Raw genomic sequence first — 18066 nt, 5'->3', positions numbered from 1 at the left:
ATTAGCCGAGCTGATAATAGGCTCCTTTGAATTCCAGTCATTATGGGGCCATTTCCTGCCATTATGTCATACTTGTTTGGGAGACAGATGGAAGAAAAATGAGCTTACCTACCGAGTACATTGTTTAGAGAGATGTGGCGACCACCTCTTGTTTCCAGAGTTGCTCATCCGTTTCACTTATCTTCCCATAAACTCGATGATTGTTCTGGAGCAGTGCTGGGTGCTATAGTTCTGTGGTTGTTCTAGAAGGGACAGGTTCTGGAGGACATGCTCTATAGTCCTAGGGTTACTCTATATATCCTTGGACTGGACACTATTCTGTGAGAATACTGATACCTGTGGTTCTAATCTGTGTGAGGATGGGTTCTGGTTCTAATCTGTAGAAGGAGTTTTATGGTTCTGATATGTACGAGGATGGATTATAGAGGTCTCGTCCTGTGAGGATGGGTTCTGTATTTCTGATTATTCTTTGGCGGTGGGTTCTATAGTTCCAATTGTTCTATGAGAATGGGTTTTAGAATTCTGATTCATCTGTGGAAGGATGAGTTCTATGGTTCTGGTCTCTGTGAGGATGGGTTCTAGAGTTCTGATCTGTGAAGATGGGTTCTGTAGTTCTGATTGTTCTGTGAGGATGGGTTCTATAGTTTTGATCTGTAGGAAGATAGTTTCTATAGTTCTGATTATTATGAGGCTGGGTTCTATGGAAGGATAGATGGATTCTATGGTTCTGATTGTTCTGTGAAAGGACAGATGATTTCTGGGTTCTGGTGAGTATAGATGGTTCTGTAGGTATGTGTGAGGAGGCATTTTCTGCTTTAGCTTCATTCTTGCTCAGTACTTGTTCTCAACTCACTGCCCGGCCCCCAGCAGTTCTGGCCCCCACAAACCTAACCCCAATAGTCCAGATCCTACAGCGGATTGCGACTGCTTAGTAGGTGGTTGGGCCTGCCGAGCCCATTCTTGAGCCAGTATGGCCATGCCATGTGCCCTGGGGTTCTCGAGTCACTCCCATGGCCGGGAGTACCTGCTGGTCATTTTCTTCCTTATTTCCTGAGCTCTGCTCAGCTCCTCAGTTACTGTTTCCCTCCATCATGCACCTTCACATCATGAAACGGTGTGTCTTTGTAGGCAGCATCTGGGGCCGCATGTTTATGGAGGAAAAGGCTCTGCTATGATGGAGACATGCTACATCCTCCTTACTGTGTGGGGGAGAGGGGACTAGGAAAACTTTCCCAGCACAGCCACCATAGGCACATGGGCACCAAAGAACACAGGCACCATGCCCAGCCCCTTGTTTTGCACTTAGATGACCCAAGGGTATGGGCATTGTCAGCTGCCCTAAGGAGCCCACCCTTCTGGGTTTCCTGCACTTTCTTGCTCGAAGTCCATGGATAGCCAGTAGCACACAGAGGTCTCATCACTAGATGGCCCTGCCCACACCTTCCCCACTGGGCTTGGGCCACTCAGAGGGTCCACCGTGCCTTCAGCAGTTCTGTGGGCTCACATGTGATCGTTGTGGTGTCACACATGGTCTTACCTTGCTTGGCCAGCCACTACGGCTCTACTGACAACTTCTGAAGGTCGTTCATCACCTCAGCCACCCCCACTCCCAGCCGCACATATACGCAGTTCCTCTGGCTCAGCAGTGACCTGAAATCAAGCTTTTTTCCCACAAATAACATGCACCCTGACACTGAAAACATGCTTCCCATCAATTGAGCACTGAACCCAAAGCCTACCTACCCCTGGTGCATCACCGCTCCTGCCTCTGCCACGTCAGTTCCTGGTGGCCCTGGCGCTTCCCCTGAGATGCCTCTGTCAGCCATGTGGTACCTGGGGAGCAGGTCCCTTCCGGGTACCTGAGGGCCTAAGAGAGAGGGTCTTGCCACCAAAGCCTTCTCGGTCCCTATTCATCTCCATTCATAGGGCCGCCCACCCACCCAGCAGAGGTCATTGTCTAACTAAGTCCCATTGTGTGGCTTATTTTGACTGGCCTGATCCTTCCACCACATTTTGCTGAAAACTCTAATCCTTTTGTGCGAGTGGATCAGCTCGAGTGGGGCCTAGCCCGCCCTAGCACCAGATTAGGGGAATGTATTTTCCTTGTGATTTAGAGGAGAGGACCTGATCAGTGGCTCCCCTGTCCCCTGCAGCAGTGGCCCAGCTGATGGTGGCGCTCGGGGAAGATGTGTATATCAAACAGTTTACAAAATGAAGCCAGCTGTGTTTCCCTACAGACTCTGGCTTCCTGACATGCACCATTAAACCTTATTAGCCACTTCCTCTCACAAAGATTCTTGTAGTCTTGAGCATCGCATATTAACATTTTCTGCCCCTCCAACTGGAAATTATTTGCTTTATTGTAGAGTGTCAACTTGCTCTAGTTTCTGATGCGTTCTAATTGGTACTTTAGAGTATAATCATTGTGAGATACCACGCCATGCATTTCTTTATTTGGAAATTAATACAGACCTTTTCACTTTATCTGTCAATCTGGGCAACTTTTCACACAATTCCCAACTCTTGGGATTGCTTACAAGCCATTAAGTATGAAATGGTTCATAAAATGTCTGTGAAGATACAAAGTCACAGGAAAAATTTCAGATGGTTTAAAAAACAGTTACATTTTGCCAAGATACCCATAATAAATCTCTTAAATACACAGTTTTAATAATAAAGGGGGTAATTAAGCAAGATGATGGAAAGTTTATTTAACCATATTTGGCTTAATCATTTCACTTTTGCAGTGGATCTGCTGGCCCCACCATGTCTTTGCCCTGAATTCTAGGCATCATAAACACCGTGGGCTTGGAGTCCTCTCTGACTTGGTCCACGCTGCCCATAGGCGCTCTGCTGCCCGTTGCGGAGGGAGAGCCTCATGCAGAGGCTTTAGAGCCCAGGCTGGTGTTCTGCGGTGCTCAGACCTACCCACTTTAGTGTAGTGGAGGTCCCCCTCAGCACATTCTGCAGGCCGTGGGCCTACCAGCACCATCCATCATGCCAGTGGGCTCGCACTGCCACTCACTCCACATAGTGGCTGTGGCAGCCTCTCCTTTTACTGCCCTGTTCCCTTGCTGAAGCAGTGGCCAGTACTCTGTGAGAGCACAGACCAGCTCTGGGCAGGGTCAGGGCTGGGGACCTCTTGGGGGAGACAAGGTGGAATTGGGGTGTGCTGGAAGCATTTTGGTGGATAAAGATGCAGCCGTTCCTTGACAACACAGGCAAGAGCTGACCCTACACCCGGTTCACGCAGGCCTTTCATGGAAACTTGACCAAACCCAAGGCCATATGCTTGCTCAGCCTGGAGAGGTCTCTGTTTGCCCTCTTTCTTCACCCTGTGTGTTCAGTAACCGCTTCCTTCACCCTGTGAGTTCAGAAACTGGCGTCCTCTGGCCTCTGAGCTGAGTTCGGGCCATATGCCCTTATGCCTCACTGCCAGCACTGCTAGAGACCCTCCTCTTCCTGGTGCATGTGTAAACACCGATGCGCTCACGCCCCATGGGTGTTGTCAGTGATGCAGGGGTGGAGGGTGATGTCCCCAGGTGCATCACCACCCGCAAGGCCACTCCTGGCTCTGGGTTCTGGCCGGGCAGTCCCGTAGGAGGAACTTGGCTCCGGGAATCTGAATCCCAAACAAAAGCCTCTCACAGCTCTGTGGGTACTAGTGCCACATAGTGAAATTTCTTCATTGTGTTGGGGAGAGGGTTGGAATAGGCTCCTAGGAGGGAGGCTCCATGCAAATGGAAGCAGGCAGTGCCCTGTACCATGGCTATGAGACCAACAACAACACCCTGAGCCAGGCCCAACTCGGGTCCTGCCATTCGGATGATGCTGAGGGATGTCTCACTGAAACCCCTTTGAATGTGGGGTGTGGCCATACTCAATTCTATGGCCAGAGCCAGTGTGGGCGTCTCCAGAACACAGCTGCAAGTAGGAGGCTCAGACTCCAGTTTTGGTTCCTTTTGTAGATAATCTGATTTAAACCTTAAGGACTATATATTTTGACTTGAATTATAAATTTAAAAAAAAAAAGGAATACTTATTCAGAATCTTTAAAAAAAAAACATGAAGTGCACAAAATTGCTGGATTTGAGATGGGAGTTCTGCTGACACAATTCTACAAAAATAAGCATCGAGCTTGGGCGCCCTCTGCTGGCTTCATAGCCAAATGTCCTACCTTGACTGGCTCTGGCGTCACCTGGAGTTGGAGCCGGGTTGCCTGGGTTGGTGGCCAAGAGCTGCAGCTTTTCTTCCCTCCAGCTCCCACTCCCACACCAGCTCTACGGGCATGTGGACACGTGAAGGCAGCATCAGCAGCTGCCCAGCTTTGTGGGTGTTGGAGTTTTCCGACATTATTTGCATACCAAGTAGAAATAAATTTCCCACTAGTTCCTGGACTTTTGGACTCTCCTCGAATCTCCCTCCCCTCACTTCTCCCCTCCCCCTCCTTATTTAAACCTGAACCATGTTACGACGTGGACTCCCCAGTCTCTCTCCTGGGCCAGCCCATTGGAGTTTCAGACCAGCTCTTGGTCAGTTGTGTTGGCTGGGAGACCCAGGGTGGCTTGAGTTGAGGGTATTTGAAATTGTTCCTGATCGACATTACTCCGTGAATGGACACAAGGCTCTGCCCTCAGCCCTCCACCTGTGAAAATCTTGGCTAAGTTGCTTTGCCTCCAGCGTGCACTAGTGCCGTGCTAAAGCACAGGCAGGCTGACCCCCCCTCCCACAGCAGTCGGAGCCAGTCAGGTTTGCATGCTGTGTGAAGGAGCGCACTCCTCCAGCCAGTGTTTCTCAAGGCAGGACCATGGCTTGGCTGCTGGTGTCTCTTTGAGAGACGCCTTCCCCACCCCCCACCCCTGGCTCTGGACATAGTGCTGCTTCCTTGTTAGGTAGCTGTCCTTGCACTCACAGTTCTGTATTTATGTAAACTATAGCCACTCCATTTGTGCTTGATGTCCCAGATAGGGAAGGAAATGCATCTGATTTCCTACTTCCAGAGTGAGCAAGGAAAATAGATTTAAATATGGGCTGCAGAATAGGCCACATCTATTAGCTAAAGGTGCAGAAAATCATGTGTCCTTTCAGAAAGGACTTTAGATTATGTACTATATCTGTGAGAATTTGGTTTCAGAGGTGAGATGACAGTGGGCATCTGTCACTGTAGACCTACTGTGTTCTAAGTTTGGTGTCTGAGGTGAGGTGAAAATGCGTATCAGGGCTATCACCATTTGTAGACCGAAAATTTGGTGTCTGAGGTGAAGTGACAGTAGGGCCTTAGGTCTGTCACCGTCCTCCTTTTCGTTTTTTTTGGTTTTTGGCCACACCCAGTGACACTCAGGGGTTACTACTGGCTATGCGCTCAGAAATCACTCCTGGCTTGAGGGACGCTATGGGACGCCAGGGGAACAAACCATGGTCCATCCTAGGCTGTGTGCACAAGGCCTTACCGCTTGTGCCACCGCTCCAGCCCCAGCCACCCTCCATTCTTGAAGAACTTTTACTGCAAATATGATTGTTCCAGAGGCCCTGAAGGGTCAGTGAACATCATTGAATAACCAGATAAGATGCAGGTGGTAGTGTGGCCACCAAGTCCCATGTAATGCTTGTTGCTACAGCTACGCTGACTATTGGGAGAAGTGAGAAAGAGCAATGGGCTGCCGGGAATCCTGGCCATCACAACCCTGGACGTTCACTCACTAGAGGAATAGGGGTAGCTAAGAGATCAGGCTGATTGCAGGAGTAGAGATGGGCCTGTGTGGTCTGAATCAGGAGTAGAGATGAGGCTGGCAGTTCCTCTCTGTTGGAAAGTGATCATTCATGCCTGCGTCTTGAGGGCTCTGAAGGGACAGACAGCATCTCTGTTGAGGTCCTGGGGCTCCTTGTAGTGGTGGGTGGACAGCTCCCTCTTGTGGCCGTCTGTCCTAGTTACCTACTCTTCAGTTAGGGGTCGACTGGTAGACATCAAGGGAGGAGACACTTGAGTTCTGTGTGAGTTTGAGTCACTTTCTGACATTTTCCTCCTTTGAAAGCCCAGCATTTCTTTTTTTTTTTGAGGGGGGGGCCCACACCCAGAATTGCTCAGGGGTTACTCCTGGCTGTCTGCTCAGAAATAGCTCCTGGCAGGTACGGGGGACCATATGGGACACCGGGATTTGAACCAATCACCTTTGGTCCTGGATCAGCTGCTTGCAAGGCAAACGCCGCTGTGCTATCTCTCCGGGCTCAAGCCCAGCATTTCTTGCAAGACATCATTTGCAGTGAGTTTTCAAGCATGGTGACACTAGTCCTGCAGAATCTTGTCCAGGCCCAATTCCTTTCACCTGACCATTGACATGACCTGATTTCCTACCAGTGGACTCCACTCCTGGCCTTGCCCAGGTGGTAGCAGGGCAGTGTCTGGCCTAGAGATGAGGTGGGTTCCTCTGTCCACACGTGTGCTAAGTTGGCTGTCCTCATGAAGCAGGATGGGACCGTATTTACCGATTATTGTTGGTATAAACCATTATTTTACTGAGAACCATTAGCTATTTAAAACTTGGTACATAAATTAAAGAGGCGCTAAATGGATTTGTGATCGTTGCCATTAGTAGCGTTTTAGATTATACAGGCAATTATTGTGTTCATTATCCTAGAACAGCCCCTTTGCACAATCGTCCTGGCGTCTTAGGCATTATGCACAAATTTTCCCTCAGAGATTAAAATTTCCAGTAGCGTATTTAATTTTGCTATCACAGTTGTTTCAAATAAAACAAATATTATGACAAGTAGAAGAAAATTTTCTTTACTAATATAGGAAATTACATAAATGTTTAAAATTGCTTCCAAGTCTATTTAATTGACTTCTTCCTATACAGCTATAATTATTTCAAGTGATTAATAATATACTTTATGAGTGAAAGGTCTTGCAATCATAGTGTCTGGTCTGTCCAGGTGATTCGAGAATTTTCTGAAAGGAGAGATTCACATCAAAACAAAACTATGGGGGGCCGGAGAGATAGCATGGAGGTAAGGCGTTTGCCTTTCATGCAGGAGGTCATCGGTTCGAATCCCGGTGTCCCATATGGTCCCCTGTGCCTGCCAGGAGCAATTTCTGAGCCTGGAGCCAGGAATAACCCCTGAGCACTGCTGGGTGTGACCCAAAAACCACGGAAAAAAAAAAAAAAACTATGGGGGGCCAGAGTGGTGGCGCATGGCATAAGGCATCTGCCTTGCATGTGCTAGCCTAGGATGGACCATGGTTCGATCCCCTGCATCCCAGATGGTCCCCCTAGCCAGGGGCGATTTCTGAGCACGTAGCCAGGAGTAACCCTTGAGTGTCATCAGGTGTGGCCCCTCCCCCCAAAAAAAACCTTAAACTATGGGACTGGAGCAGTAAGACAGCGGATAGGAAGGAAGGCTTGCCTTGCACAAGGCCTGCCTGGGTTTGATCCCCAACACTTCACATGGTCCTCACACACCGGTGGATATGGCCCCAAAACAAACAAAAAGAATAATCACAACAAAACTCATTTTTCTATAATTCAAGCACTGAATTATTTTTGTTTCGTTGTGTTTTGTTGAAATAGGCATAAAAAGTTCAAATCCCCTATAAACTTTCTTGGTTGCAGCATTTCCCAGAGGAAACATGCTTCCAGGAGGGATGCAGAGGTGTCTGGTGCCCTCAGTAGTAGCCAAGGCCATTCCCCAGCTGGGTCTGGAGGCCAGGCTGTGTCTCCACCGCCAGTGCCAACCACACTGGCGTGCATCACCAAGGACATTCCAGCTTAGTATTGTCCACATTTTGGGTCATGCTGGCTGCTTTCACGCCTTCAACCTGTATGTGCCATTTTTCAAAGGCAACTTTGTACTCACTTATGCCTGTTTTTGCCCCAGTCTTTATATTCTCTATCTGTGCTTCAGGAAAAGTCTGAGGTAGTGGTTATGCATTTTGTAAGACAGTGATTCTTTATTTTATTACAAAAAAAAGACCAACTCTGGAAGGCCAGATTAAATCATTCCTTTCACTTTTTAATGGGATTTGGATGAATAGAGTGAAATATGCACTTTGCATTCATTGATAGCATCTTTAGGTTGAGGTAATTGAGTCTTTTTTCCCTGACTGAATGAATAATGGCTTCATCTGACCTCAGTGAGGCCTGAAACTTAGAGTGCCTTTGTCGCAGCCAGGGAGCTGGGCTTTGAAACATGCTCTGCTTCCCGGCCTTAATTTTTCTTCATTTTAAACCAGAAACCTATTTTTCTCAATAATTCAAGCATAAACTATGGAGAAGTTGAAGTAGCGGAAATTGCAAGATATTTGTCCTCGTTGTAGGCTTTTTAAATGGGGTTGATAAATCAGGCGGGGCCCTCAGCTGCCTGGTTCTCAGGGGAAGAAGGCCAACCTGCAGCTCTGTTGGAAGCTTCCAGAACTTCCTGGCCTCTTTGCCCAACTCTGGGGCTGCCCCCACGCTTCAGGGCACCTGTTGGTATCAGGCTCCCCTTGTGACCAGAGGCCAGAAAGGGGCGGGGCCTGTAAGCTGGGCTGAGAAGAGCAGAGTCTGGAGTAGGGTGGGGCCTGGTGGGCCATGTCCTGGAAGGGGCGTTTCTTGAGTAGGGCAGGACATTGAGTGGGCGTGTCTGGGAGGGAAAGAGTCTGGAATAGGGTGGGGTGTGGCGTGTGAGCGTGTCCTGAGGAGGAGCCGGGTTCTGGGTGGTGCCCTTTCTGGTCCTTTCCCTCCTCCTCCCTCCAAGCAGTCTACAGGATGCTGAGCTGTCCATTTGCAGTGTGGGCGCACCTCAGTGTGATCAGGACCAAAAGTGGCTCTCGTCGTCCTGTGCTCCCTGTGATGTGCCAATCTGACTGGTGTGAGGCAATATGTCTTTGGTGGTTGTTTTTTGACTTGCATTTTCCTGGTTATCAGTGATGTAGGGTCTCTCCTATGCATCTCGGCCCAACTCTGCCCATCTTCAAGGGTTGCATTTTTGCCTTGCTGTTCTGCTGTGAATGTCAACCCCGTATCAGATGGGTGGTGGCCGAGACTCCCACTCCATGTGTGTCCTGCCTGTATTCTGGTTCCACTTTTCTTTTGTACTGCAGAAGCTTCCTAATGGGCTGTAGTTTGTTTTCTCGGCTTCTCTTTGTGCTGTCGCAGATGCTCACTGCTGCTGGGAATGTCTACGGGTTCAGCCCTTTGGAAACAGAATCTTCTAAGGAATCTAAGAACTGAGCTTCCATACAACCCAGTAGGCCCACTTCTTGGCGCCTGTCCAGAGATCCAAAAGCACTTTTTTAGGTTTTTTTGTTTGTTTTTTATTTGGGGGTCACACCTGGCAACACTCAGGGTTTACTCCTGGCTCCGCTCTCAGAAACTGTTCCTGGCAGGCTCAGGGGACCATATGGGATGCCGGGATCCGAACCACTATCTGTCCTGGGTTGGTCGTGTGCAAGGCAAATGCCCTACTGCCATGATATCACTCCAGCCCCAGAAACATTCTTTAAGAAAGACATTCCTGCCCTGTGTTGATTGCAGACTGCACTATACACAGCAGTCAAGAATGCAGACACCCCCAGTGTCTGACAGATGAGGGGATAAAGGAACTGTGGAGTGTGTATGAGCAATGGAACACTGCGCTGCTATAGGAAAAGATGGCTTCAGCAGTGGCCATTGCCCAGGAGAAAGTAAGGCCATCGCACTGACACCAGTCTTGTGTGTAAGATCGGAAGGAGCACAGCAGGTGACAACAGATGGCCAGTGGCAGCAGAACAGAGAGTCAGTCCACATAACTGAGCATGTTGGGGAGGGGCAGGGACCCTTGGGCACTGGGGAGAGATGCGAGCACTCTGATTGGAGCTGTGCGGGACCAGAATTGCTTGTACATGGAGCATTGTTGGCACTACTGCAAGCCATGCTGGGCACCAACGAGCAGTAATGGTGGGGCCGGGGCTAGTGGACAGACTAGATCAGAGAGTACCTTTCCCAGGTTCTTTCTTCTGAGACCTTTAGTGTTCAGGATAAATGGGACAGACTTTCAGGTCTTATTGACTCATGAGTTTGTGTAACTTCACAAATGGATCTCTGGGAAAGGTGCATGTTTTCCTCCCCACACTGCAGTTCTTTTGTCTGGAGTCGCATATTAATCAGACAGTCAAATTAGTCAAATATTAATCAAAACCAGGCACAGACTGGACATGAGATGGGGAAAGGCCAGAGCCAGGTGAACTCGGGACTCTCAGGGATCGGGGGCTGTGGTGTCCCAGTAAATGCACTTCAAGTATCGTTTCCTGTGTGTGCACACCCTTCAGACTCCCCCAGTTCTGGAGGATTTGCCTAGACACGTAGGTGAGCAGTGGACCAGGCACAGAGCAAGGGTCTCATCTAAAGCTGTACCCCAAGGAAGCTGCTGAGTGTGAAGTTAGGCACATGCCCACGGGCTTCTCCGCCCAGAGAACATTGTGCTCAGCCTGACTCGGGCATGGGGCCTGGGACAGAGCCAAAGTGCTGGGTGGGCACTGCCAGGACATGGGCTTGCTTGCTTGCTCACTCCTGTGCCCAAGGCACTTTGAGGGACCAAGCAAGTCCCCTGTGCCCATGGGCCCCTCAGAGCTCTGCAGGTGACGAGGGTATCCTCCCACCCTGAACAGAAGCCTCTGCAGAGGCCAGACTTCCCAGCCAAGTGTTTCAGGGCTGAGGCCTCAGACACAGAGAGGAGAAATGTACAGTGAGCAGGTGCAGGCATTTCCTGGGATACGTGAGTAGGGACAGAAGGAGTGGCCCTGTTGCTGTCTCTGCAGCCCCTGGACTCTGTGCTCTTCCCTCAGGTGGGCTTGCTGGACCTTGAGCTCAACCAGCTGACCAAAGCACTCTTCCTGGCTCTCGTGGCCCTGTCATTCGTCATGGTGGCCCTGCAAGGCTTCGTGGGACCCTGGTACCGCAATCTGTTCCGCTTCCTCCTGCTCTTCTCCTACATAATCCCCATTAGGTAGGTGGATGGGGCTGATAGGGTGGACCTGCCTCAGCCGGGGTAGCCAGGAGCTGGTAGGGTTCAGGGCACCTCCAGAGAGTCGCATTGGTAGGGACGAGTTTTGTTTGAGTCACTCAAGGACCCAACGTTTCCTCACACAAAGGTGCTGCTAATGCAGCTGAAACAATTGGGACATTTTTCTTGATAAATCATGAATGTAAGTTTCCATTCATTACTGGCTTTCATTTCTAATACTTTGCAATTCTGTGTAATCATTGACATCTAAGTCTTCTGATTTAAAATTGCATATTACATGCTTATCAATCCAGTCATGATATCGAGTAAGACAGTCTTTCAGTAAGAAAAAAAAATTTTTTTTTCAAAATAATGATCCATCCATCTAGACGGAGTTAACTTTAGCTGATTTTTTTGTGTTTTTTTTTTTTTTTTTGGTTTTTGGGCCACACCCGGCAGTGCTCAGGGGTTACTCCTGGCTGTCTGCTCAGAAATAGCTCCTGGCAGGAAAGGGGGACCATATGGGACACCAGGATTCGAACCAACCACCTTTGGTCCTGGATCGGCTGCTTGCAAGGCTATCTCTCTGGGCCCTAGCTGATATTTTTGTTTGTTTTGGGGCCACACCTGGTTGTGCTCAGGATTAGCCTTTTTTTTTTTTGTTTCATTTTGTTTTGGGGTCACATTCGGCAGCACTCAGGGGTTTTTCCTGGCTCTAGGCTCAGAAATCTCTCCTGGCAGGCTCGGGGGACCATATGGAATGCTGGGATTCGAACCACTGTCCTGCATGCAAGGCAAATGCCCTACCTTCGTCTCTCCTACCTCATCATCCCTACCTCGTATCTCTCCAGCCCCTCTGGATTAGTCTTGGCTCTGCACTTAAGAATCACTCTTGGTGGGCTCAGGGAAACATACAGGAGACCAGGGATTGAACCTAGGGTGGTCACATGTAAAGCAAACGCCCACCCATTGTGCTATTGCTCTGGCCCCCAATTTTAGCTGATTTTTTTTAAGGAAGGACTGTTATTTTATAATAGCCATGAGTCTATTTTTCAGTATTTTCACAATGGCTGTTTTTGTTTGTTTGGGGGCCACACCCATAGATGCTCAGGGTTATTCCTGGCTCTGCACTCTTGGAATAACTCTTGGCAGCCTTGGGGGACTCAGTGTGGTGCAGGGAATCGAACCTGGGTTGTCTGCGTTCAAAGTAAATGCCCTCCCACTATACTATCACCCCAGCTCCATCACTTTGGGTGTTTATGAAGAGGATCCTTACCAGATGGAGGCTTTCGTGTAAGGGAGTAAATCCTGAGCATCCCCCGGAAGCCCGAAAACCAAGTCCTGGATAATGAGCTAGAATGTCCATGTAGGCCTCCTGCACCCCACATCTTCTGCTGGTCTGAGCAGCTCATGGGCATAGCTCAAGCACACAGCTCGGGCTCACTGCCACTTCCAGGCCCAACTCTATTTGCTGTGGCCCCCACTCCCCAGTTAATCGCCACCCCATGCCCCTTCCCATGCACTTGGGCTAGGCTAGCTGTTTCCTGTGCAGAGAGCCCTGCATCAGTGCTAATGCCCAGTTAGTTCTCAAGGCAAGAAAACTGGGGTCATCTCGTCACTGCCCAGTGTTGTCTCCCACAGCTCCCCATGGTGCTGCTCTGAGTCATTCTGGCTGCTAGGCTGTGGCCAGGCCAGCTGGGGACCTGCATCCAGCAGCCCCATTTGCTGGAACTGGGGTACAGGTGCCTCCTGCTAGGCCCCAGAATGTACCCAAAGTTCTGAGGGTGAGGACTAAGAGGGTCTGAGGTGGTGGCTGCTAGGGTCTGAGGTGGGGACTGTTGAGGGTCTGAGGGTATAAGGGCTGTGCAGGCCTAAGATGGAGACCACCTTGGGTCACTGATTTCTGACTGACTCTGAGGCCTGTAATGGCTTTGTGCAGTGCTAGGTATCAGCCTGTTCAGCTGGCAGGCATGTGGTCACACACACACTCACTGCCTGGATGGGCTTCTCTGCAGCTTGCGTGTGAACTTGGACATGGGCAAAGCTGTCTACGGCTGGATGATCATGAGAGACGAGAACATCCCCGGAACAGTCGTGCGCACCAGCACCATCCCTGAAGAGCTGGGCCGCTTGGTCTACCTACTGACCGACAAGACAGGTGCTGGGGCACGTCGGGCGAAGTGGGCAGCTGGCACATTCATACTGGGGTGTGGCGTGAGGTCATATCTGCGTGTATGTTCGTGCACTTAACCCTGGGGGGGTGTCCATGCACGTGAGAGGGTATATAACAATGTGACATCTGGTTATGTGCCCCCATCAGTGTTTGTGTGCATGTGAGATCGGTATATATGTGGCACTTGTGAGACATATACCAACTGGCATATATGTATATGTTTATAAGTGTCAGACTAACACCTCTGTGTTTCCACATGTATTGACAGGCTACATAGCATTCATGTGTTCATACATGTTTTTGTGTAACTAAACAAGTGACATGTGTAACCATGTTTGTTTACATGTATGAGTAAACAGCCATGTACGAGTGTGAGAAACTAAATAGCATCTCTAGTGTCTATCCACATGCTTGTGTGTGTGTGTGTATGTGTGTGTGTGTGTGTGTGTGTGTGTGAGAGAGAGAGAGAGAGAGAGAGAGAGAGAGAGAGAGAAGGTAGAATTTGTATTTAGTTTCCTCATTCAGTTCTCAAGAATTGTGATTGGTATTGCCAGAATCAGCGTAATGTTAGTAAGTCATCCCATTATAAGTGTCTTTTGTTTGTTTAGCTGCCCTGATTGTAAGTCTCTAGCAGCTTACTAAGAGGAAAAGCTGTTTATTAAAGAATGACACTTCTGGGCTATTAGGAAGAACAAGAATGTGAATCTGGTTCACCCTGACAGTCTCCTGTAGCACTTTATTATTAATCTTATTTATTTATTTTGGTTTTTGGGCCACACCCAATGGTGCTCAGGGGTTACTCCTGGCTTTGCGCTTGGAAAGTCAATCCAGGTCCGTCCTGGGTTGGCTGCGTGCAAGGCAAACGCCCTATCACTGTGCACTCTCTGGCCCCTCCTGCAGCACTTTACTGCAAACTCTCCCACCCTATTGTCCTCAGTCTCAGCTTCAATGTTCAGATTTCTTTTTTCCTTAATCAAGTAATTTTTGTCAACCCACAACGTAAAGAAAAATGAAATCTATTCTGATTATAAATAATACAGTATATTATAATATATAAGACAATAGTATATGTTTATAATAATTATTATGTAATTAATGTATTATAACTAATAACTATTGGTTGATAACTAATTAACATAATAATTTGTGATGATTATATAATTTCTGTTTATATGTCCTCTGAGCTTATTCATTCAGTTTATTGAGTTGTAAGTCATTCTAGTGAACTATAAAAGGATTCCTAATATCACAAAAAATAGGTCTCATGGCTGGAGAGATGACAGTACAGACATTACTTGTCTTGCACATGGCCGAATTCCTTTAAATCCTGATACTACAGATGGTCCCTCAGCACTCTCAGCAGTGATCTCTGAGCTCCAACCCAAGATTAAGCCCTGAACACAGACAGATGGGTATTATACAAACATACCTCCCCTATAAAAAATGTCTTAACATTTTACATAGTTTCTAATAAAATATTTTGGAGGGGTCAGAGCAATAAAACAGGTAGGGCTCTTTTCTTGGTCACCGCTGACCTGGATTTGATTTCTGGCACCAGATATGGTTCCCCAAAGCCCTGCCAGGAATGATCCCTGAGCACTGTTGGGTGTGGCCCCCAAAAAACCAAAAACAAAATTTTGGAAACTAAAGAAACAAAAACGGTCAACCTAGGAAATAAGCTACAAAAGTCAGAAGTTAGTAAAGTGTCGGATTTACAGGCATAAATGACAGAATATATCTCTTTCCTCAGAAAGCTGCCCATCATCTCTGTTTAAATATATCTGGATAAGGAGGCACCGAGTAAGGACTAGAAAGGACAGATTGAAAAAACGAGTAGTGCTTGCTTCGGCAGCACATATACTAAAATTGGAACGATACAGAGAAGATTAGCATGGCCCCTGCGCAAGATGACACACACATTTGTGAAGCGTTCCATATTTTAAAAAAAATGAGCAGACATTACTGAGAAACTGCAGACAGACACTGGGAGACAGAGGCCTTGCTGGTGAAAGTTCCATGTTTGCTGCATGTCAGCTTCTGTGTGCATCTGTCAGTTCATAGCCACAGTAAAAGCATTTGTTGTTTTCTGTTGGCTTTTGCTGGGTTTCTCCTTGTGGATGGTGTAGAAACAGGCAAACGAAGTCAAGTCCACAAGTCATAGTAACTCAGAAATAACTCCAAGTGGCTTGGGACTAAGGCAGTCTGAGAGAAGACCTTCAATTACCCTCCAAATCCCATTGAGCTAATGGTAAAGTAATTTAAAGAAGGCTTCAATGCTAGCACAAGCTAACATGCTATTAAAGGATCAGAGATGATTTTGTCAACTTTAAGTCAAACACTGCTGGCTAATGTCCCACCCAAACACATTTATGAAGAAGAACTGGACAGTTGCAATTCGGAAAATGGGAACAACAGACCAGTCAGAGGAGAGGAATTGTTTATGGGCATGTGGGGTGGGAGTTCTGGGTAAGACATCATGGAGGAGCAACAAAACAAAAGTATGAATGAAAAAGCCTTTCAGTCAGTGAGAAGTCAAAGCAGTCAGACTCACATGGGACAGACATGGGAGTTCATTAATACCTGGTCGCTCCTTCCCAGCTGACACATAATCTGGCCTGTAAATCCAAGGGCAGCTGTCAACCATAGAATTTTGATTAGCACCATTATCATATTTTTGTTTTAATTTGGAGGATCAGGGTGCAGTAACAGGGATTGAGTGCAAGACCTGACATTCATGCTACATTGTGCCCAGCCACTGAGAATAACGAAAATGCCTTTCTCCTATCATGGTGCAGGAACAACTCTGGACAGATGGGGGTTTTTTTTGTGAAAATATTTAATAGGACAAAACAGGTAGGAAGATGGTCAAGGTCTTAGATCAAAGCTGGTCTCAGAAAATCCAGCAATCACCATCAACACATCTGCCAAAGTCAACCACACCAAAGTCACAGGACCAGCCAACCCCCAGCAATCCTCCAGCTGAGGTTCTTATGCCCCAAGGGCAGTTGCTTCTCAATTTGATGCTGGAGTCTAATTGAGAGGACTCCTGCTCTTAAAGCGACAGACCCCCTTTTGGGGATCTATCTCCAAGAGAGACACATCACTGGACAGTAACCACTTCATGGAAAATATTATATATACATAAAATAATCTGCATGTGTAATGTTCTCTTCTAACTACCAGAAAGCATGTCTTCCTCAGTTGTGTCTGCCAGACTTTCAGGGACTGTTCCTCTACTAGGCCAAGAGTTAGTCCCAGTGAGTTTCCCCCAAAGAGAGAACACAGTGGGTAAGGCACTTGCCTGCATACAGCCAACTCTAGTTCAATCCCCTGAACCATCACCTAAGCCCCTACAGGAGTGAGCCCCATGCACCACCGGGTGTAGCACCCAAAACTGAAGCACTAACTGCCACCCTCCCCTCAGTCGTGATACTAGTTTTACCTGTGTTCTATTGCATCAGTGTGACCTTCCTCCCCAAACCAAGTAGGCAAAGGAATTATAAGGCGATGTAAGATAATTCCAGGGCATTTTGCTGCCTCTCAGCTGGTAGTTTCTAGAGAAGGGAGTACACAGTAGTTGGTCCTGTTTTGTGGTGTCCCTCAACAAAGCTTCTACTCTGCTGTGGTCCCACCATCTTCTGTGGGCATGGCCAGTGCAGGGCATGTCCAAGCATGTCTGACCGTGACTGAGCATCTCTTACTCCCACATACTGGATAGTTTGAGTTCTTTCATCCTGGTCTTTAATACAGTACATCCCCACTCTGCATTGGTAAATGACCCTAAAGCAGTGCTAAAGTGGTATGGTACCACTTTATGGTACATGTATGGTACATGTGGCCATGTGGTTTCCTCAACACTATGAGAGGAAGAAATCCAGTCTGGGAAGTAAGAAGTAAGACTATTGCTGATTGTGAGGTACCCCTCCCCCAATGCCCTATGTTAATCTCATCTACATGGTCAGACCCACCCACACCTGGGTGGGATCTTCCGTTTGGAATAAAGAATATAAGGTGTTGTCTAGGGGGATGGGAGGTGAAAAGAAGCAAGGAATCATTGAGAGCAGAGAGAAGAAGCTGCTTGGAATAAGCTTAGCATAGAAGCTGTGTGAGGAAATGCACATGGCAGTTGGGGTCATGAAATAAAGCTGGCTAACTCCAATGAAACTTTAACTGACTGCCTGTGAAATTACTTCGCTGCTACTACCCTTCTCCAGACCAGCCAACAGTAGGAGCTAAAGGCGCCTTGCTGAGAAAGGCCTTACCCCAACACTAAGACTTAAGAGTTTATATTTGATAATTAAAAAAACAGCTGATTGCAGGTAGCATGACAATAAATAGACACCTTGAAGACTCATCCCGAAGCCACCCAAATAATAAAGGAGCCCAGGAGAGTAGCCCCTTGCTCGCTATGCCCTGGCTTCTTGTCTGGACTGACTTGCACCCGTGTGAGCTCATCTCTGTGTGTCTGTGCCGTGGACTGTGTGCCTCATAGCTTAGTTCCAGTGCCACCACCTGGGCTCCTTTAGCTTGGGCACAGTTGGGAGCCACGGTTGGTGCCTTTGCTTTTTCCTCTTTCCTCTAATCATTCTCAAAACATCCTGATTTGGCCATTTAAGATTTCAAGAACCAATTTTTAGATTGTTCTGTTTCCTTGGAAAATATCATCTGTATTTCAGTAGGAATGATGTCCAGTATGTGGATCACATTAAGTAATATTGAAAATGCCTCGGGGCCCGGAGAGATAGCACAGCGGCGTTTGCCTTGCAAGCAGCCGATCCTGGACCAAAGGTGGTTGGTTCGAATCCCGGTGTCCCATGTGGTCCCCAGTGCCTGTCAGGAGCTATTTCTGAGCAGACAGCCAGGAGTAACCCTTGAGCACCACCAGGTGTGACCCAAAAACCAAAAATAAATAAATAAATAAATAAATAAATAAA

General features: G+C 47.8%; 1 protein-coding gene and 1 non-coding gene across 2 annotated transcripts in view; both read left to right on the top strand.

The window, feature by feature from the left end:
• ATP9B (ATPase phospholipid transporting 9B (putative)) overlaps window positions 1-18066 on the top strand; it is a 106085-nt gene that overhangs the window by 64332 nt on the left and 23687 nt on the right. The window contains exons 12-13 of the mRNA XM_049781795.1: window positions 10802-10962; window positions 12975-13117. Coding sequence (XP_049637752.1) covers window positions 10802-10962; window positions 12975-13117 — 304 coding nt within the window. The remainder of the gene's footprint in view (window positions 1-10801; window positions 10963-12974; window positions 13118-18066) is intronic.
• On the top strand, window positions 14969-15074 carry LOC126021511 (U6 spliceosomal RNA). Its single transcript, XR_007500022.1, has one exon. It is a non-coding gene; the product is annotated as a U6 spliceosomal RNA (small nuclear RNA).

The sequence above is a fragment of the Suncus etruscus genome, chromosome 10 (assembly GCF_024139225.1).
Source record: "Suncus etruscus isolate mSunEtr1 chromosome 10, mSunEtr1.pri.cur, whole genome shotgun sequence".
Taxonomy (NCBI): Eukaryota; Metazoa; Chordata; class Mammalia; order Eulipotyphla; family Soricidae; genus Suncus; species Suncus etruscus.
This window is presented reverse-complemented; position numbering and strand designations above follow the sequence as displayed.